Source organism: Chlamydotis macqueenii, chromosome 1, assembly GCF_036417535.1.
Source record: "Chlamydotis macqueenii isolate bChlMac1 chromosome 1, bChlMac1.mat, whole genome shotgun sequence".
NCBI lineage: Eukaryota > Metazoa > Chordata > Aves > Otidiformes > Otididae > Chlamydotis > Chlamydotis macqueenii.
The window spans coordinates 94579262-94603452 of record NC_141556.1 but is presented as its reverse complement, the minus strand read 5'-3'; the positions used below and the strand labels follow the sequence as shown (position 1 = coordinate 94603452).

At 38.9% G+C, this 24191-nt stretch overlaps 1 protein-coding gene across 10 annotated transcripts in view; it reads left to right on the top strand.

The window, feature by feature from the left end:
- SENP7 (SUMO specific peptidase 7) overlaps window positions 1-23970 on the top strand; it is a 50079-nt gene extending 26109 nt beyond the window's left edge. For 9 of the 10 annotated variants that reach the window (XM_086761984.1, XM_086761957.1, XM_086761925.1 and 6 more), the window contains 14 exons: window positions 741-887; window positions 1953-1986; window positions 2841-3014; window positions 5423-5685; window positions 6746-6879; window positions 8088-8204; window positions 9737-9856; window positions 13513-13605; window positions 14875-15083; window positions 15508-15560; window positions 15887-15924; window positions 16156-16224; window positions 18378-18528; window positions 19545-23970. In XM_086761984.1, coding sequence (XP_086618110.1) covers window positions 741-887; window positions 1953-1986; window positions 2841-3014; window positions 5423-5685; window positions 6746-6879; window positions 8088-8204; window positions 9737-9856; window positions 13513-13605; window positions 14875-15083; window positions 15508-15560; window positions 15887-15924; window positions 16156-16224; window positions 18378-18528; window positions 19545-19682 — 1740 coding nt within the window. In that variant the 3' untranslated portion in view covers window positions 19683-23970. The remainder of the gene's footprint in view (window positions 1-740; window positions 888-1952; window positions 1987-2840; window positions 3015-5422; window positions 5686-6745; window positions 6880-8087; window positions 8205-9736; window positions 9857-13512; window positions 13606-14874; window positions 15084-15507; window positions 15561-15886; window positions 15925-16155; window positions 16225-18377; window positions 18529-19544) is intronic. The other variant, XM_086761933.1, reaches the window with a different exon arrangement.
- The last annotated feature ends 221 nt before the right edge of the window (window positions 23971-24191 follow it).

Below are 24191 nucleotides of genomic sequence, written 5' to 3'. Positions count from 1 at the left end.
TTTTTTCCACAATGTTTTACATTGATCATAGTTCAGGTCAGGAGTTTCTTCTTGTTGTCCAGTTCTCTGTTGTAATTCACTGAATGGAGAAGTTGAAGGATCTTTGTTGATAGCAGACAGAGATGAAATTCCTTTTCCTATATGGCTAGCAGTGGAACTTGAATCTAAAACTAGCCATAAAGGGTTTTGCCACATTTTGGACTTGATTACCGTTGTGCTGCTTGCTTTGACCTGGATTTGGGTTATCTCTGTAATTCTGAAACAAGTCATAGAATCATAGAATGGTTTGGGTTGGAAGCGACCTTCAAAGATCATCTAGTCCAGTCCCCTTGCAAGGAGCAGGGGCATTTCCGACTAGATCAGGTTGCTCAGAGCCTCAGAAGAGACATTGCTGCCTCTTCTCACAGGTGCATCATTTTGATTCTGTACCTTTGATATCACAAGAGGGGTATTTTTTGTTCCTCTGTTGTTTGAGGTTTTTACTTGGCTCTAGATTAGTAAAGAGCAGAGGTTACATTTTGGCAATGGGAACTTTAGAGGTGGAGTAAGATGCTGTTAGGCCCTTAAGGACATTGTCAGTAATGATTGTTGTAACTTTTACAGCTTTGTGATATAGAATTCTTGTATGGAAGTTGGCTTTGCGAGTGAATTCTTGCAAACATAAAGAGAAAATTCCTAAGGTTACAGGAGAGAAGTATCTTATTTAAATACCTTTAGTAAATACACTTTTTTCCTCCCAGTTTTTAACAGAATCAATTGAAGATAAATCTCCTATCAGCTTACCTTCTGGAAGCACACCTAGAAAACAGATGAACCCAGCATTGGATGTTGAATTTGATAGTTTATACATTGGGAAATTTAAATGGTTATCAACAGGTCCTGCCAGGGTAAGTTTTTCTCTTATGACGATATTCTGAGAATATTTAAAAATTAAAATTCTGGTTAAGCAAAGCTAGTGGTACTTAGTGTGGAAGCACTGTGTTTTGATTATTATTGCATCAAGTTGCTCTGGCTAAATGATGGAGTATGTAGTCCATGACCTTGTATGTTTGGATTGCTGTTGGTAGAAGAGCTAACTGGGATTTTCTGTGGCTTCAGTTTTCAGTGTCAAAGGTTCTGTATAAATGCTGTACTGGAACAGAAATCATACTGAGGAAGCTTTTAATGAATTCTATCAGAAAATAATGGCCATGTTAGAGTTAATGTCAGCTGAAATAAACACCAGTTACTTTTTTCAGAAATAGTACAGATAATAGAATAAAGTAATCTATATAATGATCAGAGTTCAGATATATTCTATGTGCTAATCTTTCCTTTTAAACAGAAAATTGCTTGTTTTGTAGCTTTAAAGAGCATTAAAATAACACTAAAAGCATTACTGTAAAGGCAACAGGCTACTCACGTGGTGTAGAAATGTAAATGAAGGTGTGTTTCAAATGGAGTGTCAGCTGCGGGAGTTTAAACAGGTCTTTGACCAGGCTCGTTTTATGTATTGCAGTTGAAAAATAAGTGTGTGAACATGTATGTCTTTTTTTTGCTTACAGTAAGACATTTTGAAATCTTGGATTGTAATAATAATAATTTCAGCTTTTCAGAAAACTGTGGTTTTGTGCAGCAGTTCTCATGCAGTAATGAAAACGTTTTGTGGCAATTTCCTAAATTGATATGCCAAAGTCATTTGAGGAATGAATTGAAATATTTTTAGAATCAATGCTTTTAGGTGGAAAGTGAATCTTTTCCTTGGAAAAAGCAGCTTCGTGCTTACTGTAACATAAGAGAAACCTTTTCACTCAATGTATATAACAACCTTCTGTCAAGGTGACAAGAAAGCATTTTCTGTTTATTTGGCTATAAGCAAAGATAGATGCGCAGATAATTGAAAATTCTTACTTTGTTTTAATCCATTTGTAAAAGGGAAACTAATTTATTTTTTTTTTTAAATCTTATTTCAGTTTACAACCAAGTATATTACAATCCCATTACAGGGTAAGAGAATTTTTTTCTTTAGCTTTTTGTCTTTCTATCTAGCTACTATATCTTTAAAGTATTGTATTAAAATACTTAGTATATATTTATATTATGAATAATTTATGATCTTATTTGCTTTCACAGAGACATTAAATAACATAATAGAACATAAATTTTTTTCAATAAATAAAAGTATCGGTATCCATAGTATAAGCATTAATAACTTAGTAGCTTTTTACACTTGTAAGGTGAACTTGTAGTTTTAATGGCCTTGCTTCCTGCATTCCTGCATATATATTTAGTGTTCAACTATAATAAATATGACTGCATGTTTTTGAGGTGAAACATTAATCTTTTGAGATTAGGGTTTTAGACCCTTTGGTTTATTAAATACAAATGTATGAGTTGACTAAAGCTAAGAGGACTATAACTGTAGATTTGCATTCAGTCCATTTTCTGAAGATAATGTGTGGTTCCTCTATCTTGTAGGAGAAAGTTTGTGAGTGGTTCTGAACTGAATTGACTAAAAACAAACAGGAGTTCATGATTTGCAGTATTTTTTCTATATTTGTAGGTATTAACTGTGGTTATTTTGAGCAAAAATACAAATTTTTAATGAAGAATCTTGCATTTAGATGTTAAGCTTTTGGTGTTACAGTGTGATAACTTTGTTTTACATAGTTTGACATAACTGATTTGAGTATTAAATTCTCAACACATTTTATGTAATGTCAGGCATAAAATCTACAAGTGCTGTTTTAATACACTCTGATCATACTTATGTCTTAGTATGCGATTACTATAACATCTATGACTTTATCTTTCACAGCCATGGGTAATTCTAAGGTTATTTTAAATTATATTTTCTACAGTGGCTCTTAATAAGAATATTAAGCTGGCAGTGGATACTCTGGATCTAAGAAGGTTTGGCGTGTGGAGAAGTGATGGTAGCTGTTCTTCAACAACGATAATTTTCCTTTGGTTGTCTGTGGATTATGTAGAAAAGATTGAAACCCAATTAGGAAAGTTAGTTATCAGCAAGCCATGTGAGTGATCTCTTTCCTTAAATGCAATTAAAAGGTCTAATATATAGCATGTCAATAAAGCAGTTATTTAACAGTTGTTTCTGGAGTACGGAGGAAAGCCTATAGCTTTTTAAAGATAATTTGATTAGTTTTGCTTTTCTAAAGTGCCTCACTATACTTGTATTTGGAAGAAAAATCTAAGATAATGTGATGCAAGTCCACTGCTATTTAATAAAAAGACCTTGTAACACAATTGAATTGTTCCATTAGACCTTCTAAAACTAGGCTTGTGTATAAAGTATCTCTCCCTTTTAAAATAAATGGTAAGTTTTAAGTGTCCTTACTCTTGAGTAATGCATATGCTAGACAAAAAGCTTGGCAGAAAAAGATAGATTTGATCTTTGACAAGACTGCGTTGGGCCTTTGCATTGTTACTGGAGAAAATTTCCACTAAAGGCCAAATGGGCTATTTAGTCTTTAGGGTCTTATGGACTGTCTCCTGTTTATTTTTCTAGCATGAAGGTCTGTAAAATTGAATATAGCTTTTGCTTAAATATTCAGAGGCACAATCACACAAGATTTTTACATTAGCAAAATCATTGCAAAATGACATCTAACAGAATGATGATGTCAGAATTGCCTGTGTGAAATTTAACAGTACGTTTACCCTGTACAATTACCATGTGTATGAAAAAAGATTATAACTAATGTTCACTTTACATAAGGAGCACAAATAGTTTGAAATGAGATTCTGAGTGAAATTTTAGCAGTGAATTACCTTTACTTGATTTAAGTTTGTCAAAGTTACCGGTAGCTTCTGTAGATACAACTCCCAGAGATATTAGTGGAATCTGAGTATGAAGTTGAGGCACTTTTTAATCTTAGAATTATTTACCTTGATTAGATTCTTGTGTAGGAGAAGCCTTCAGGAGTTGTTATTAATTAGTTTTCTATGCTTGAATGTTTTATGTCTTTTAAATATGTAGTAATGTAAATATTTTGTAATATATGTTGAGACTTCTTGAAACAGATCGGTGGTTTTACAGATTGTGGAAATGATTGTTATGGTTCTGCTCTGCCTTCTTAGTGGGTTAATATTAGAGGAAAACATATCGTACCAGATCTGACAGCCTCAGAGGGGTGAGGCTGCTGCAGCTCCGTGTTCTCAGGTCCAACCAGTAGCAAGGCTGAAGATGTAGTCCCAATAGGTAAAGCACACGGAGTACACATATACACCACATGTATACATAGCTGGCCACATGGGTAACAGACACACAGCACTTGTACAACACAAACAGCACCAACAGCCTCGTCCTGCTCCCCTCTCTGGCTGAGCAGGATGGAGGCCCGCTAGTGAGAAAATAGATATCTGTAGATCTAGAGATATATATATACACACACATGCGCACACACACACACACAAGGTGAATCCCTCTGTCAGCTAGGCTCAGACACTCAGTCTGCCTAGTTGCTGGCCCTGGATCCCAGTCTCCCCAGTTGCTGGCACCTGGACATACCAGCCATCAAGGCTACTGCCAGGTGCTGGTACAGACCATCATGTGCATGCAGGCACACAGCTGTCCAGGACTCCCCTGGTCCCAATAGCTGACCCTGCTGTGTTCTCGTCCTTAGAGATACACAGGCAGTCTCCCAGCAAGAGCTGTGCCGTAGGGACCTGGTCACTCCCCTGGCTCCCAGGGCACTTCACCTGTTCACCTAGTTTGGCATGGTCTTTGCTAGCAATCACACGCTGACTTGCACATGCGCGCTTGCTCCAGTTGCTGCACTCAGACCCCCATACACACACATCAAATAGAGAGCCCCTCACCCAGGAGGGAGTTAGGGATTTAATAAGACAGGAGAGACTGCGCTAATCAATGCACAGGGCATGGCTAGACAAGCGTACTGACCAGTGAAGTATTTAGACACAACTAATCCTTTTGTATGCCCTTAGCCCTCTATTTTTCTCACACTTGTTCCTCCCCAAATCACCTAAATGCCTCCCTTTTGCCTGCCTTCGGTTTTTCCCTGAAACATCCTATAATTAATCCTTTGTGGTCCCAAAGTGCTTTTCCCCTGCATCCCATCATGTGTGCTGTATACCTCAGTAGTAACCCACTCCCACTCCAAAAGGTGCTCCAGCATTGACTCATCTTCATGGGTTTCAGATCTGGACCCTGAGGCTGAGGCTCCCCTGGGAGAGACCCAGACTGGCTGTCCCTTCCTCGCAGTCCTTTATTTGGGTTCCTACCTGCCTTTGTGCCCCTGTGTTCCTTTGGGCTTGTGGGGGTGGCTCTCTGGTGGGCTTGATGGCCCCTGTGATGGCCCTTCCTCCTGCTGTTGTCTCTCTGTTCTCCTTTTTGGGTATGCAGACAAGTTTTTATCACATAACCTAATAATTAATACTATCCTTTCTCTCATTTTTCCAGCCAAATCTAGTGAATTTGTATTTCTTGAACTGTCCCAACCACTCACAAAATGGGAAGAAGATAGACTGACTAAACTGATTGCAGATGTGAGCAAGAAGAACAGAGCACCAGATCTCCCTGACTTTTTGTCTTTGAAACAAGCGTTACCCTTGTTTAAGGACCTTTCTCCTGAAGAGAGTGCTTTTATGAGTTACAATAAGGATTTACTAAAGCAATATATGCTGAAAGAGAATACCTCGGATGCTCATGAGTCTGCAGTTCAGGTTAGTGAGTAGCTATTGCTTGATTCATCACCACCTGTTGGCATTCACATATTGTAGTAAATTTTAGATTAACCAGTTGCAGAAAATAAATTATTTCTTAATCCGTATCTCACAAAAAAAAATCAGTCATGTTTATTATGTCTCCCTCACAGTGAGACAAGATTTGTGGTAAACTAGATTGTGTCCACAGAGGGACAGCGTGCAGACCTCATCAGTAAGTGGCGAATACTGAAGCTTTAGGTTGACTCATTGTGTATGCCTAGAATCACAGGGATTTCCTGCCCTTGTGGTGTCCTCAGGGCAGCAAGTTGGGAGTTAATCAAGTAATGAGTGATGGAGCAGTTTTTGAGTTGAGCTGGAAATGAAGAGGTGCATCAGAGGAGGAGATGTATATCTTGTTGGTTCCAGACATCTATAGATGTTCTTGTGGGAACATCACAGCTTGAAAACCTAAATGATTTCTAAGGCCGATGGAAGGTGGGGCTGTGCAAGTTAGTGTGTTAATACACGTCCCTCTGAGGAGTAAATGTCTCATCCCAACCCCACATTGTTGTCACTTCAACAATTACATATGTTTGTTCCCATCACTGAAAAGCACAGAGACAACAGATCGATCTGGCTATGAAACTGGTAACTAAAAAAATGAGCCAGCCAGTTCAGATCTGTATAATTTTTAGGCATATTGTTAAGAACTAGATTTTCAAACCTTCCAAGCATACGCAGCTCCTAGTAAGATATTCTGATACTTGCCTTCATCCTTTCAGGTCCTGTTTCTGCTTCAAAACCAGTTCTGCATTGGTTGGCTGAATAATGCTTACCCAGTTTTAGAGACAGGCTATGAACAGGTGAAGACATAAAGGGACATAAATTTTTTATTGTCTGAGTGGTGGCACATTTGCTTAAATACTGATGTTTACACTTCTGCTCTCCAGCAAGATTCTTTTTCAGTGATGGAGGGTACTCCTGTGGGCTTTAGGCTTGAGTTTTGTGTGTTCTGTTTTACCTATCAAGCTGTGTAATGCATTTTACTATTATTATTGTTTGGATTTTTTTCTGGTAGGAATCAAAACCAAAAGTGACCAGGCTCAGTTATGCCCTTGCAAATAAGCAGAATAGTGGTTGCTATTCTATCTCTCTGTCCTCTGCACTGAACGAAGAATGGAAAGAAGTAAGAGAAACTGGAGCAGTTAAGAAGTAAGTCTATTTCGTATAAATGAGAAGGTGAAAATAGAACAAATTGAATAAACAAATGGCTGGAATAGAAGCCTTCTCTAGTTGATTTGAAAGTGTTGTGTGAAACATGCTCTAGAAATCTAAAATATCACCAAGTATGAATGTAGTTATTCCTGTTTCCACCCTAATAGTTAAGAGACAAAAAACATGTGTTACGTGGTGACAGAAAATCTCACAGAAATTAGAGAGTACCTGAATTGTGACTACAAGCTCGTATCATGCATATATCAATGGGAGTTTAGGGACCTCAAGGCCTATGTGAGCGTCCATCTAAGTCCATATCACACCAAAACTATTGCTAGCTTAAGTTCAGCCTTTTTTTTTCTTTTTTATCTAAACAGCGTTTTCGTTCACTGTTATGTCACATTCAATCTATTTATAACTAGTTTGTCATACAGCACAGGAGCTTAACAAAAGCCATTAGAAAGTGAAAACGTGCAAATGTATAATGAAGGGAGATACTATGAGAGTACTGATGTACCTCAGTTCTGTCTGTACTAGCCTGTTAGTCCTCCTACTTCTAGGACAGCAAACGTTAGTGAAGTAAATTGCTCTTAAGAACTCTTGCCTTTTGCTATCCCTGTTTTTACTGACAACATAGCAGTTGGTTTTGTTTTGGCAACAGCAAAAATGCTCAGTTCATGGTTCCAGTTAAGTAATATGGTTGTTAATTTAGAGCATTTAAATACATTTTAAATATGAGCATTAGAAGTAACTTGGGCAGTTTCAAACCACTTACAGTACACATGCTGCATGGTGCGTAAACCTAGCTTTCCTGCTTGGAAATATGATAGTCCTTACTGGAGTCTTAATGAGTAGAAAATCACTGTTCATTCATACCATTTGAGAATATGTCCCCTAGTATTTCTTCCCATTTTTGATAGTCATTTGTCAAGTACTTTTATCAAAAATAGAAAAAACAAATTGGAGGTAAAAAATAAACTTTTCAAAAGTGTTCTCAAAATTTCAGTAGGGTGCGTGTTTCTTTTGTAACACTTAACTATTGGAGGAAGAAATGGTAAAGGACTTTTGAGTTAGTCAACAGTTTCGAGAACCACCACTTTTCACAGGTTTTCTAGAAAATCTTCTGTATATGGAAGAGCCATACTAAGAAGAATGTCATGTAAAACATGGTTTGTCACTGTTATAATGTGATTTGTGTTTTCTAGTTTAATTGTTTATCCACCCCCACCTGCCAAAGGAGGACTAGGAGTTACAAGAGAAGACCTAGAGTGTTTAGAATATGGAGAGTTTCTCAATGATGTCATAATTGATTTCTATCTTAAGTAAGTAATCACAGCCTTAATTGTACCCTTCTTTCTGGGACCTGATGTGCACTTGAATGTTACTGTAAAAGTTAGTCACTAAATATGACATAACGATTTTAAAAGTAACAGTATGATGGATTTGTAAGTTGGGCTTTTTAAAAAGCTTTTATGTATTCTCAGCAGTTTAATCTGTTTCAGTTTCATTCTTCTTGTCCCTCTAAAGGGCTGTGATGTAATCCAGACAGAATAGCTGGGGGGAAAAAAGTCTCTTGGTGACCTCACAGAGCAGAAAGTGCTGAGGCAGCTGAACAAAGTAGAGGATCTATATTAGGTAGTTTATTCACTAAGTCTGCATGAAGTGGAGCATCTTCTGCTATTCTGTTCAAGCATTCAGGATTTCTTCTGGTGCACAGCTCCTGCAGAAAGGAATACAGCTAATACTTCTTGAGGAAGTTGTGCTTGGCTTACCTGCTTCATGCCATCCTGCTAAAGTTGCTTGTGAAAGCAAGTTTTCCATTAGTGCTGTGTGCCGCCATTCCCTAAAGCTGAGGTTTATTTTCCCTGTCCTGACTTAAACCTGAGCAGAATTCTAGCTCTTTTGAAAACTGTCTGCCAAAATTCCATTTTGTCTGACATCCAGCATGGCTGCAGTAACTGTGAGATAGGAAGCTAGTTAAAACTTCTTGTCTAGAGGAGTGGGAAAGAGAATGTGTACGAGAGTGTTTCATAGAATCATATAATAGTTTGATTTTACAGCAAAGCCATCTGTATTTTTCTCTAACCTAGAAATAAATAATGCGGTGTGGTCCTTTCATTAGCTGTAGCTTCATCTCCCCAGAAAAGGAAGATTTGAATAAGGGAAATTATGCAGTCATTGCAGAAACCCCTCCACTTTTTAAATTGATTAGACTTCCCACTTTCTCAGTTTTCATTGTGTTGTGAGTTGTGTCATGTATGTCTGTGCTGCCCAAGTCATTGAGTGAAGCTGGAGACACTTTGTGTAGGGTGACTACAATTTCAGGAGCTTTGGCCCTCTAGGATGACAGAATAAACACTCAAGCTGATGTTTATAGTAAAATGATCAACAGTAAAATCAAAGAATGAGTACCTGTAGAGTATTTGTCCTAACTTTCACATGCATAACCTGTGGAAGTAAAATGACAATTTATAGTACTGACCTGTTTTATGCTTTTTGTATATGCAGGAATATAACACTCCATAGACTTATACTGGGTTGAGTTGGTCAAGCCTGTCTTGGTTGGAAGGGCTAGAAACCTAACTCTAAAAATAAATTCAGCAGCATTAATACTGGAGCACAAATCCGGGTAAAAAATAACTGCATTCTTAGTAGTTGCTGATGATGTCGACCCCTGTGCATATTGAAAATAGCGTAGAGAGAAAAGTTTGGTATGATGAGCAGCTGTGAAGGCAACTGACAGTAAGCATAACCCAAGTATGATAAATCATTAAAATAATTGTCCTTCTTTTTAATCAGTAATGGTACTTTCTAGAAAGGGAATTTAATAATTTCCTTCTTTTTTCTTTGGTAGATACCTCTTGTTGGAGAAGGCAACAAAACATCTCGCTGATCGTACACACATTTTTAGCAGTTTCTTCTACAAGTGCCTGACCAGGACAGAAAAAACCTCAGAGGGTGATCTCAAAGTTTCGTAAGTTAATTTTAGATGCCATTATGACCAGAAATAAGCTATCTGTCAGTGCCACTTGGAAGTTCTGCAGATCATCTGCTAATTAGCACATGAAGTAGTAACCAGTGTTCTCCAAGGTATTAGTATTTAAATGTTGTCATTCATAACTTAAGGGTACTGGTGTTTTTTGTTAAAATTTTCATTCATACTCAGTATGAATCACATGTAAATGTTATAACATTTCTCCAATTCTATATGAATAAGGAACCTGAGGAACCTGAAGGTGCACAAGTCCATGGGACCTGATGAGATCCATCCGCGGGTCCTGAGGGAACTGGTGGATGAAGTTGCCAAGCCACTGGCTATCGTATTTGAGAAGTCGTGGCGGTCTGGTGAGGTCCCCGATGACTGGAAGAGGGGGAACATAACCCCAATTTTTAAAAAGGGGAATAAGGAAGACCCAGGTAACTACAGGCCGGTCAGCCTCACCTCTGTGCCTGGCAAGGTCATGGAGCAGATTCTCCTGGAAACCATGCTAAGGCCCATGGGGAGCAAGGAGGTGGTTGGTGACAGCCAACATGGCTTCACCAAGGGCAGATCGTGCCTGACCAATTTGGTGGCCTTCTATGACGGGGTGACGGCATCAGTGGACAAGGGACGAGCAACGGATATCATCTACCTGGACTTGTGCAAAGCGTTTGACACTGTCCCACGTGACATCCTTCTCTCTAAACTAGAGAGACATGGGCTTGATGGACGGAGCACTCGGTGGATAAGGAGTTGGCTGGATGGCCGCACTCAGAGAGTGGTGGTCAACGGCTCGATGTCCATGTGGAGACCGGTCACGAGTGGCGTCCCTCAGGGGTCCGTGCTGGGCCCGGCCCTGTTCAACATCTTTGTCGGCGACATGGACAGTGGGATAGAGTGCACCCTCAGCAAGTTTGCCGACGACACCAAGTTGTGTGGTGCCGTCGACACGCTGGAAGGGAGGGATGCCATCCAGAGGGACCTTGACAGGCTGGAGAGGTGGGCCCATGCCAACCTCATGAAGTTCAACCAGGCCAAGTGCAAGGTCCTGCACCTAGGTCATGGCAATCCCAGGCGCAAATACAGGCTGGGCGGGGAATGGATGGAGAGCAGCCCTGAGGAGAAGGACTTGGGAGTGCTGGTGGATGAGAAGCTCAACATGAGCAGGCAATGCGCCCTTGCGGCCCAGAAGGCCAACCGCATCCTGGGCTGCATCAAAAGAAGCGTGGCCAGCAGGTCGAGGGAGGTGATTCTTCCCCTTTACTCTGCCCTGGTGAGACCCCACCTGGAGTACTGTGTCCAGTTCTGGAGCCCCCAGCACAAGAAGGACATGGACCAGTTGGAGAAGGTCCAGAGGAGGGCCACGAAGATGATAAAAAAGGGCTGGAGCACCTCTCTTATGAGGACAGGCTGAGAGAGTTGGGGCTGTTCAGCCTGCAGAAGAGGAGGCTCCGGGGAGACCTGATAGTGGTCTTCCAGTACCTCAAGGGGGCCTACAAGAAAGATGGGGAAAGGCTGTTTAGTAGGGCCTGTTGCGATAGGACGAGAGGTAATGGTTTTAAAATAGAGGGGGGTAGATTTAGATTAGAAATTAGGAAAAAATTTTTTATGATGCGGGTTATAGAACACTGGAACAGGTTGCCCAGAAAGGTGGTGGAGGCCCCATCTCTGGAAACTTTCAAGGCCAGGCTGGATGAGGCTCTGAGCAACCTGATCTAGTCAGGGATGTCCCTGCTCCTTGCAGGGGGGTTGGACTAGATGACCTTTGAAGGTCCCTTCCAAACCTAACCATTCTATGATTCTATGAATCTTTACTTCAGACAATTACTTATGTATTTTGATCTTTTTATTATAAACTCAGAGTTTTGCAAGGTATGCATCATTATAAGAAATTGCACTTCTAACAATGTTTTTAGCTTTACTACATGTTTAATTTTACATATTGGTAATATGTTGTTGTCCAAATTTTTAGTAAGAAAATTTTCTTACACACTAAATTTACACAGTTGTTTTTTAACACTTAAGCACACTAGAATTGGAGAGTTTCACAAACAGGTGTCATTAAGAGCTCAAGAACCCTGTATCCCTTTGTGTTTCCAGCTCAGACTGTACAAAGGGTAGGACCATCTCTAGCACACTTTCTCTTCCTTCTCAGCACTGATGTTTGAGAGTGGAACTTACTTACCCTGCTGCTTTGCTTACAATGATGATCTCCCAGCAACTTTAATTCTATTTTCATCATTCAGCTTATCAAAGCTTTTTTTTTTTCTGTTTTTCTGAAGTGATTTTTCCATCTGTTATCCATGTTTTTCTATTATCCTCATGTTTTTCATTCTTCTTGCAAATGAGGCCACCTGCACAAACAAGTGTGCTGTCTTGCTTGTATTTACAGTCTCTGCTGAGTGAAAGCTGTGTTAAAGGGAAAAAGCGCTAATTCTGTAACATTTCCCAAAGATATCTCAAAAATTCAAGGAGCAGTGCTTGAGAGAATGTCTTCAATCATTTTACTGTCTTCTGACCCTGAATGTTCTGAGGTGGAGACAAAATTATCCATGTTAAGAATGCTGTTGTGTCATGGTCTGATTCCTTTACAAGGCTGGACTGTCCATAACCTTGAGGAACAAGAATGGCACTCTTAAATCTCTGTATTTCAATGACTGTAGCTACTCGGGATCAGGAGATCGCTTTGGAATCTCTAGTTTTGTGTTTGGGCTTGGATACTTACCTGGTGATTACAGGTTGTATGGGTTTTGTTTGTTTGCTTTGTTTGCTTGTGGGTTTTTTTTGGATAAATGGATAGTGGAAAATTGGGCTCTGTACTGTTGTGAATGAAATTAATCTCACCTGATGTAGCTACTTAACTTAAAGACCCTTTGCATCTCTTCCTTCACACTGCTTACGCAGTAGATTAAGAAAGCTTCTATAGGTGCTTTCGCAGCTGCAAACATGCCTTCCCCTTTTAAGTTCCCAGTGCTTCTACAGTCATGTAGCAGAGGAAGTTTGCAGCAAGTCTTCACTTAATGCTCGCCCATGCAGAGTCCCACAGCAGCTTGTTTTTCCATTCATCACTCCTTTTCTCCCATTTCTCCTACACTGAAGTTACATTTCTTGATCACAGATCAGCGTGGAATCAGAATGGTAATACAGATGTCTCCTGAGTAGAGTGAATTTTGGTTTTCAGATCCTATTGGAGCAAAGTTCTATGAACTGTGGGTTTCTATTTCAACTTGTGCAAAGGAAGAAAGTTGAAAATCAAAATTTAGATTTCTTCTCCACTTCTTCTTATTCTCCTAGGATTGTGAAGTTTAATTCATGGATGTTTGCAAATTGCTATATTTCTGTTTTTACACTGGCTGGTGTTTAGATAAGATTTTTATATTCAGTGTAGTAAATAATTATTGCTGGATAAATAACTGCAAGAAATCCTTTCAAATCTCTGGATTATTTTTCCCAGAAGAGTTTAAGATGGTTTGGAAATGGCTTGTTAGTCACCTGGGCTTAATGGTGTGCTATTTTTTCCTCTGTTGGGGAAATTTCAAGAGTAAATGAAAAATCCATTGAGGGATTGTGAAGATGTAGGAGTACTAGTCCTTTTACTTTGCTTTAACTGAAAAAAACAAACCCGAACAATTATAATTTGGTTTCTGCAGAGCGGCACAGAGAAGACACAGAAGAGTAAGAACATGGACTCGTCATATAAACATCTTCAGTAAAGATTATATCTTTGTGCCTGTGAACGAGGAGTAAGTCTATGTGTTTTAGACACCTTTTGTGATATTTAAAGATCTAAATATTTGAATGTTGTGGTGATAAAAAGATCTGTGCCTGTAAGCTTGGAGCATTGGAAATGAACACATTAGATTTCGAAAAAGTAACTGGTGTGGAATGAGTAATTTTGAAGTATCTTTGAAAGTTAAACTTTATATTTAGTTATCTTCAGTAACATTTATCTTTGTTTTTTGTTTTACTGAAAATTGCTTTTATATATTTTTCAAAATAATGTGTGTGTCGTCATGATGATTCCTGTGTGCTTAAGTAGTATTTCTAAAGAAATCACAGCAATTCATGTTGCTAGTGGATCAGGAGTAGTGGTTGAATAGCACATGGAAAATCCAGTAAAACTGAATAGTCATTGAGAGTTTAATATGCAAAACAGCTGCAGAAAGAGATAAAGCTAGAGGCATGCCATACCCTCAGCTATTCTGAAAACTAGGATCACTATCACAGATTATTTTATGACTTTTTTTTTTTTTTTTTTTTCTTACAGTGTGGGATGGGTGGTGAGACAGTGATAAATTGTTATGGTGGGTTTGTTGTTTTTTTTTTTTTAAAGGAATTTATACTTATTTTTGCTGTTATGCCACAATGCAAAATAAAAAACAAATGAGAATATTAGTGTCGTAGTTCAGCCCCAACGGGGACCAGACTACGCAGTCTCTCTCTCACTCCCCCCACTCTCCAAGAGAATAGGAGGAGATTTGACAAACAAAAGAAAACCAGGAAAAAAAAACCAAACACGCGGGTTGAGATTGAACAAAAAGTAAATTTAACAGTAATGACAGAAGAAAACAATAGAGTGATGGAACACAAATACAGTATAATAGCTCACAACAGATCTCCACATCCAGTCTCTTCCAACTAGGAGGGCCTCCCTTCAGCACCCTCCTCACTTATATACTGAGCATGATGTCAGATGGGATGGAATAGCCCTTTGGCTAATTTGGGTAAATTAACCCCAGCTGTTAGCTAATTAGTTAACTATCCCAGCCATAGGGGCTACCAGCTTCAGTTCTCCACCCAGCTCAGGTAAATATTAACTCTATCCTGGCCAGAACCAGGACAATTAGTATGAAATGCTGTGAAGGAACATGACAGCAATGCTTGTGTGTCACAGAACTCATGCACAGTTGCCCATGAGCCCTCAGTGTTGTAAAAACTTTTCATATCCTTTTCAGAACGAAATGTTATAAACTTTTGATGTTTTTTCCTCCTCTCTCCCCACTACTGGGCAGGTCTCATTGGTACATTGCAGTTATCTGTTTTCCTTGGTTAGAAGAAGCTATATATGAGGAGTGTCCCCATCAGAATTCATTCTATCATCAGCCTCAACAATCTCCATTTCAGTCAGAGAGTGGGAACACTAGAACTGGTTCAGTGTTGGCCTTTCCTGATAGCTGCAAGGATGAAGAAATGGATGCTAACAGAAGTTTATTCTCAAAAGGTCGGTAATCTAGAAGAAAATTATATCAAGCTATATACCGTTATAATAGTGTCTTAATCCTTGAAGGAGAGACATGATATCTTAAAAAGTATCTTTCATGTCAGGATTGATGTTATATATTGTTGTATTACCATGCATAATAAGGACTGCACTGCATTCTTGTCTGCAACTTGGGAAAATACTGGAACAGTCATGTAAAGTCAGTGGCTCAGATCCCATAGTGAGTGGAAAGTTCTTGGATTTCAGTAAGAATTTTATCAGGAAGGAAGATCCTCAGTAATTCTGCTGTTTGAACATTCAGAAGGGAAGCAGAGTTAGTTTCACTTCACTATCATATTTTGAATACTACTAATAATGAATTTGGTAATTAAAATATTTCAGGAAATATTTTCTCAAGACCTTTAAATTTGTTCTTTTGTACTAGATGGCAATGAAATCGCTGCTTCTGCATCAGTCTTGGGTTCTGGTATTTCTAAGGTAAGTGCCTTTTTGTATTGACAGGAAACATGTATTGCTCTGTTTCTGAAGGCTCAGACTTGACCAAGTGATTTTGCGTCGTCTTTTTTTGCAGCAGCTGTCCATGTTTGCGTGGCCTGCAGCGTATGCAAGGCACTTTGATTTAGCCTAAAGTTCTCATTGGCCTACTGATGTTGCCTATGCTATGCTTTCACATGTTTTAAACAATTATTTGTCAGTTGCTCCCTTTCTGAAATGAGAGCCTCTCTGACTTTACTTTAATGTCTATGAAGACGTTATAGTAATTGTAGTTTTTTTAAGATTTTTTTTTTTTTCTATTCTCCCAGATCTCCCTAAGTAATTCCAAAAGGCAGATTTGTAAAAGGTACGTTTCTGTTTTCATACTAATACTGTGTCATTAGGTTATATTAAGAAATTCTGCAGTCATTCAGTTAATTTGTCATAAAGCTACAGCTGTAGGAATTTTCCATTTTTTTTCCATGTTTGTTCAACTACCTATGCTCTTGTTAAGCTGTATTCAAACAAAATATTTACTTCAGTAGTGTTGGTAATGAAAGACTACAATGATTTGTTTGTTTGTTTTTGTTGTGTTCAGGCCTTGTATACTCATCTTGGATTCTTTGAAAGCTAGTTCCGTACAGAAAACAGTTCAGGTTTTGAGAGAGTAAGTAAATACAGTTTCTTTTTATTAGAAAGAGATGCTGCTGGTCATATTTCTATGTTCAAAATACTTTTAAGGAGTATGTTTCTAATGCTAAAGGAAAATCCATAAAGAGCCACAACAAAGAAAATTGCAATAGTAATACAGAGGCTTGTTTGAAAAGCGTGTTTGTTCTGCAGCCCAGGTATAATGCAGATATTGTAAAGTAGACAGTCTTTTAGGGGAAAAAAAAAAGTATAGAGGGTTTTGTTTGGTGGTTTTATTGTTTTTTTTTGTTGTTGTTGTTTTTTTTTTTTTTAATCCCCTTCAGTTTAGTAACGGCAGGTGTTTTTAAGGGTAGAAAAATGGATTCTTTAAAATTAATACTTTGAAATTTAAAGAACTGATTTTTCAATGGGCTGATCTTCATTTTTTTTTTTTTTTTGATGTAGCTTACAGAATTACAGTGTTAAATCCACTCCTATCTAAGTGCAAAAAAGTAGAAACTAGATTGAAACAGTCTAAAGGCTTGATGTGTCAGTATAATTATATTGGAATGGTAGTATTTATTTTGAAAAGTCAGAGTAAAAATATATTCAGGCTTTTATGTGAGAAGTGTGTAAGTACTTTTACACAGTCCTAATGACTTTAACATCTATCAACAGCTTTTTAAAAGGTTGCTAATATTAAATATTATAAGCTTAACAGAATTGTTCTTTTTGTTCTATGTTGTATCCACTTCATTGAAAGGAAAAAAATTTGTAAACCAAATATTGGTAAAAGTAAATTCTTCAAAAGACTGTGTGAGGGTTAGATGAAAATCAGAAATTTTTGTGAAACCATCTTTTCCCAAGGTAGAGAGGCCTTGCCACCATGTGTGTCCTGGGAGGAAGAATAAAACAGCATTTTTTTGTTGTTCTTGTTTTAGTCTCTCTCAGATGTATTAACTTAGTGCTCTATGCTTTGAGCTACTCCTGGGATTGAAATTCCAGAGAGAGTGGTTTCCTGGAGTTCAGAGAGGTGTCATGAAAAGAGATGATTTATGCAGTTTTGAGATTGGGGAGGTTTGGGAAGCAGACATCTTATTCCTTCAATTTGCAGTTATACCCTGAAAGCAGAAGTATAAGGGAACGGATGCAGGGGTTCCGTGACCTCTTCTTTCCTTGAGTTGATTTTTGTTGTGTTTTGGGCCGTGGTCAGGCTCAAAAAAATTAATTTTAAGGTCTACAGTTGTAGGTTCTTGCAGTTTCTAGGGAATGCACTTCACTGAACTGTCTTCATCTTTGAATTGTTTCATGTTTGCCTTCTTTTCACAGTTGCCATTTCCCCAAAGGTGTTTTGGGTGTTCATATGTATTTTTATTATCAGAATTGCAAGGACTTGAGCCTTTTAGAAATCAAACACAAAGTCTGACTTTATGTGTGTATTGTTTTGTTCTCTAAAGTCAGACCTTAAATTTTATTTTCACAAGTCCTGAGCCTTTGCAACTCTGACTAAAGTCAGCAGAAAAGTATAGGTCACTGTTGCCTTTGAAAATCAGACTCTTACTCTTTCAATACCATCTTTAAGATCAGTAGCCAGCCCAGAATGTGGGGTCAGTGAGTTGCTACTGAAGCACAAGAACAATAGAAAAGCCTGATAACAAATAAGTCATAATCATAAAAGAAGTGATCCCTTAAGGTTTTTAACAAGTCTTTATATACCTTACACACTAGTAGGTTGCAAGGGTTATATTGGTACAATTGGTTTTTTTAATGGTTTTCTTAGGTTAGAAAACCACTGCTCGCTTCTTAGGATGAACGCAGGAGAAATCTGTGTGATAGCCAGGAAAGATTACTTGAATTCTTCCTTTAGTTAAGGTTTAAAAATCTCCTGGTAACCTAATAGTCTGAAGAAACTCAACATAAATAACTGTTTTTAAATAACATCACACATCTTTCTGTTTTGTGTATATTGTGTATTATGTGGTAGAGATGCCTCTGAGTGTGATAGAATATTGGATAGTGGAAATTGTGTTGTTCCTTGTATGAATTTCTTTGACAACTTCTGTGAAATAAATTGGTTAAAGCTATCTTAACTTTTTGGCCAGCTCCAGAACAATATTGAGTAGTATTCCAGAATGCATTGAACTTGTGAGTTATTTCTCAAGTATTTAATCTATTTGCTTTCTTTTGTAGGTACCTTGAAGTGGAATGGGAAGCTAAACAAAAAACACATCGAGAATTCAATAAATCAACTATGATTGACCTATGTCCCAGGGTGCCTAAACAAGATAACAGCAGTGATTGTGGGGTCTATTTGCTGCAATATGTGGAAAGCTTCTTCCAGGTACAGATGGAAACTACCTTCCCCTTTTCCCAAAATCACCTTAAACCCGAAAAACCTGTTTCTGAGGGAAATAGCTAGACACAAAAGCCTGTGATGCTCAGCCTCAAAAATGTCAAAGCCATTTGAGCAAGAGGAGATAAAACCCACTCTTCAAGTAGTGGCAGGGGTCTTTGTATCTGGAGCACAGGCAGTTTCTCATCTGTGTTTGTTGGCAAACATTTCTGACCTTGTAGTTTAATATTACTTTTACATTGACACATTTAATACCCCAAACTGTTTGGGTGTGTTGGGAGTCTAGTTTACACATTTCTGGCCTATGAGTGTTAGAAAGGCATCTTTTCAGTGCATCTCTTCTTGTAGCCTCTAAAACTTCAGTTTTAGCTTCTGCAGAGAGAGGGAGGAAGGAATCCTTAAACGGGAATGCACAGAGCTAAGGGAGCCTCTCATTCCTGTTCAGCACATACCTTTAAACATTTGCAGATGCTGGGCTTCAGGCAGTGTGTTTTGGGGTGTCATCTCTTCCTCCCCCTGATCAGTGCACTGCCCTCTTGCTCTGCGCTTGTTTGATGCTTGTAATGTGCAGTCCACGTTCTCTCTGAGAGTCCTGTGTGTGGAAAACCTTGTGTGGGGCTTTGGGCAGTGGACAGGTAGTTCCCTATAGTTTGATTGTACTTGTGTATTTTATGATGGAAGTGCATCTGTCCCTTGTTAGATATCAAGAGTACGTCTAATTGTATCATAGTACATGGAGTCTGCCTTGAATATGTGCTTATACTGATGTATCTTTAAGAGAAGTGAGGATAACCTGTTTGGTGTTTACCATGAGTAGCTTGTGGTAAGGGTATGTATATATGTGATTACCATGGAGGAATGGGAATTTTACTTTGAAGCCTGTCACTGTCTCACGGAGAGTGATTTGTCTCCTTAGTCCTAGCAGTAGTGGAAGGGTTTGAAATTTTTTTTTGAAGGTTGCTTTAGGAAATTCATGCTGTAAATATTCCTTTTTCTGTTACCAGAATCCCATAGTTAATTTTGAACAGCCACTACATCTGGAGAAGTGGTTTCCTCGTCAGCTGATCAGAAGCAAAAGAGAAGAAATTCGAGACCTGATCTTGCAACTGCACTTTCAGCAGCATAGTGGCAGCAGCAGCTAATAAATCTAATGAGTCAGACCTGGCAAACAACATTGCTGTATAAAGTAACTGGAACTCTGGTTAGCAGCATTTGGGCTCTTTCTGCCTTGCAAGGAAGGAAAGAAAAAAAAAAAAAAAGAACCACAAGAAGTATTTTGTTTGTTCAGTGTGTATTTATTTAAAGTTTGGTTGTTTTTGTTTTGTTTGTTTGGTTTTTTTGTTTGTTTTTTTTTTTCATTTTTGTTGTGTGGTCATAGAATGCAGTTGTGGAGGTGAAAGGAGAAGGTTGTAGCTAAAAGTGCAAATATGTATGTAAGTTAAAGCTAATATGTATGGATTGCTATTTGTTTCTTTACTGGGAATATGAAAGCTGCGTACAGATATGTGCCTCAAGGATGTAAAAATATTTTCATCTTTTGGAGCCTGTTGTTTACAATTCTATATAAACATGGATGATCATGTAGGAATCAGGCCTGAAGACAGGATGTTGACCCTATATTGTGTCTGTTTCAATTTTGCAGCTCATACAGATAGAATGAATACTATGTATTGTTTTAATTTAAGGATCTAATATTGACTCTCTTTAGAGATGTATTTTTTGTTTGTTTCTGATTATATATGGAAGTAGTCTGCATGTGTCAGAAAATTCTGCCAAGACTTGCAGCTGCTGATTTTTTATTTATTTATTTTTTTTTTAAATTTTTATTCCCTCCCCAGCATTTTCATCGTAAAAACTTATTTCCACGAGTGGAAGATACTTGCTTGAGAGTGACCATTGAAATCTTTTAAAGTCAAGCGTGGATTTTTTACAAGTATTTTTTATGTTTGTGTTTTTTGGTTTTTTTTTTTTTTTCTTTCTTATCAGATTTTAGAAGAAATCTTGCTCTCAGAGTACATGCAAATACATGTAGGCAGTAGATTTTTACTCCTGTTTGCCTTACATTTGGGAGCCATACCTACAAACCTTATGGCATCACTTGCATTAGAAAGACAAGCACGTTTTCACTTAACAACCTCAAAAGCTTGAGGTGTTTTACTGAAAAATGAGGCCATTTTAATTCAAAAAGGTCATTATGTTTTATATAATATGTCTTTAAGATATGTAATTTACATATAAGACAAACAGGATTTGTACTTTGCTCAGGAGAATTGAGTAAAGATGCACGAATATTTGAGTGTTTGAACTCGGACTTGATTTGATAAACTAGAACAAATTTATCATTGTCTTAATATGTATTTATGTAGTTTTTCCTCAAACAGTGATTACATAAAAAAACTTCAGTAACATTTTGACATGTGCACACTTTTTTCTGTAGTTACTGCACAATAGAAGGTGACTGTTTTAAGAGGATGACAAGTGTCATCGCACGCTTCAGAAGGACCATGTGTCAAATAATCACCAAAACCATATGTGTCATAAACGTATCTACAAAACCAGAGCTCTTAAAGCTGGAAGTAGACTAGAGAGTTAACATAAAAATTGAGGGCAACCCAAAGATATGAACACGAAATGATGGAGTTCAAGATCCTTAGGGCAGCGAGGAGGGTGCACAGCAAGCGCTTTGCTGTGGACTTTAGGAAAGCAGACTTTAGCCTCCTCAGGGACCTGCTTGGCGGAGTACCATGGGATAAAGCCATGGAGGGAAGACAGGCCCAAGAAAGCTGGTTAATGTTGAAGGATCACCACCTCCAAGTTCAGGAGCAACGCATCCCAGCAAAGAGGAAGTCAGGTAAAAACGCCAGGAGGCCTGTGTGGATGATCAAGGAGCTCCCGGACAAATTCAGACAAAAAGGAAGCCTACAGAGGGTGGAAGCAAGGACACGTAGCCTGGGAGGAATACAGAGAAATTGTCTGAGCAGCCAGGTTAGGAAAGCTGAAGCCCTGATAGAATTAAATCTGGTCAGGGAGGTCAAGGGCAACAAGAAAAGCTTCTATAGGTATGACAGTGATAAAAGGAAGACTAGGGAGAATATGGGCCCATTGCGGAAGGAAACAGAAGATATCATTACCTGGGGTGTGGAGAATGCTGAGGTACTCAGTGACTTTTTTTGCCTCAGTCTTCACTGGCAAGATAAAATTCAAGACCATCTAAGGAACCTGAAGGTGCACAAGATCAAGGGACCTGATGAGATGCATCCACAGATCTTGAGGGAGCTGGTGGATTAAGTTGCTAAGCCACTCTCCATTATACCTGAGAAGCTGTGGCATTCTGGTGAAGTTTTCACTGACTGGAAAAGGGGAAACGTAACCTCCCTTTTTAAAAAGGGAAAAAAGGAAGACCTGGGGAACTACAGGTTAATCGATCTCACCACTGTGCCTGGCAAGATCATGGAGCAGATACTGGAAACTGCGCTAAGTCACATGGACAATAAGGAGGTGACTAGTAACATCCAAATGGCTTCACTAAGGGCAAATCATACCTGAAAATGTGGTGTCCTTCTATGACAGTGTTAGTGGATACGGGAAGAGCAACTGACATATCTACCTGGACTTATGCAAAACATTTGTCACTGTCCGGTACAACATCCTTCTTAGAGACATAGATTTGACAGATGGACTGGTCGATGGATAAGGAATTGGCTGGATGGTCGCACTCAAACAGTTGTGGTAAACGACTCGATGTCCAGGTGGAGACCAGTGGTGTTTCTCAGGGGCTGGTATTGTGACCGGCACTGTTTAACATCTTTGTTGGTGACATGGACAGTGGGATTGAGTGCACTCTCAGCAAGTTTGCTGATGATGCCAAGATGTGTAGTGCATTTGACACGCTGGAGGGAAGGGATGCCATCCAGAGGAACCTTGACAGGCTTGAGAGGTGAGCCTGTGCAGACCTTATAAGGTTCAACAAGTCCAAGTGCAAGGTCCTACACCTGGTTCGGTGCAACCCCTGGTATCAATACAGGATGAATGGATTGAGAGCAGTCCTGAGGAGAAGAACTTGGGAGTGCTGGTAGATGAAAAGTTGGACATGAACCAGCAATGCGCACTCGCAGCCCAGACCAACTGCATTGTGGGCTGCATCAAGAGGAGCATGGCCAGCAGGTCAAAGGAGGTGATTCTCCCTCTCTACTCTGCTTTCGTGAGACCCCATCTGGAGTACTGTGTCCAGTTCTGGAGCCCCCAACATAAGAAGGACGTGGTCCTGTTGGAGAGGGTCCAGAGGAGGGCGACAAAGATGTTCAGAGAGCTGGAGCACCTTTCCTATAAGGACAGACTGAGAGAGTTGGGTCCATTCAGTCTGGAGAAGAGAAGACTGCCAGGAGAACTTATAGCAGCCTTCCAATACCTAAAGGGCGCCTACAGGAAAGACGAGGAGAAACTCTTCAGCAGGGCCTGTTGTGATAAGACAGGGAGTAATGATTTTAAACTAAAAGAGAGTAGATTTAGACTGGATATAAGGAAGAAATTTTTTACAAGGAGAGTGGTGAAACACTGGAACAGGTTGCCCAGAGAGGTGGTTGATGCCCCATCCCTGGAAACCAGGTTCAAGGCCAGGCTGGATGAGGCTCTGAGCAACCTGATCTGGTTAGAGATGTCCCTGCTCCTTGCAGGGGGGTTGGACTAGATGACCTTTAAAGGTCCCCTCCAACCCAAACTGTTCTATGATTCTGAACATTTTAATGATATTGCAGAATTCTCAGGGCCTGTTCCTTCAAGACAACTCTGAAACCTAGCTTTTGGAAAATCCAGTTGTTATTTCAGGTTCTGTACAGTCGTCTAAAAATATCCCCCACCATTGTTTCTCAACCTAGAAAGCATTATTTCTGGAGAAGAGAGGCAATTTTAAACCAAAATAATTTGCTGAGCACAGTTACTTTCTGTATAGCTGTGAGCAGCCTAGTGCAATTGCTATGTGGTTTTTGTCTTTGTTTCAATGTAATTCTGTAGTTTGTCACTACCCCCCCACCAATATCTGTCCTCCTCATCCCAGAAGTTTTGTGGTTTTCACAATCACAGCATCAACATTACTTACAGGTATAGTCTGTGTGTTTATTTTAAGATGGATGAAAGATAAAATGCAGAGATGTGTGCACTTTTCTACATCTTTTTTAAATTTATGCGTATTTTCAATGTTCCCTTACGACAAACAGTTTTGACTTTTTCTTATGGTAAAGTTAGCTTTTGTCATAAAGTAATTTGTTCTTTTTTAGATTGATTGGTTTATAGATATTTAAAAGCAAAATTCATGTATAAACTTTTCTAAATCGGTTTTATAACATTGAAGAATTGCCTTTGTAGACTTGTTAGATACATGCTGTGAGAATTCCAGTACATTTGATATTAAAATTATCTCCAGAAGTTGCTGAATGTGACTGTAACCATTCTTTTCCCAGCTGCCAGGAATAGCTAGTGAGTTAAGCGTAAGATAGGCCATCTTACTGCTTTCAAGGTGTATACACAGCAGATGCATCTTAACCCAATTTGTATCAAAGTGCTTATTTGTTCTCCAGTTCTTAGAGGGGCATGCAGCCGGTTCACAGCTTCTTACGGCAAGCAAGGCTGCTTTTTGACTCAGGAGCATTATGGTT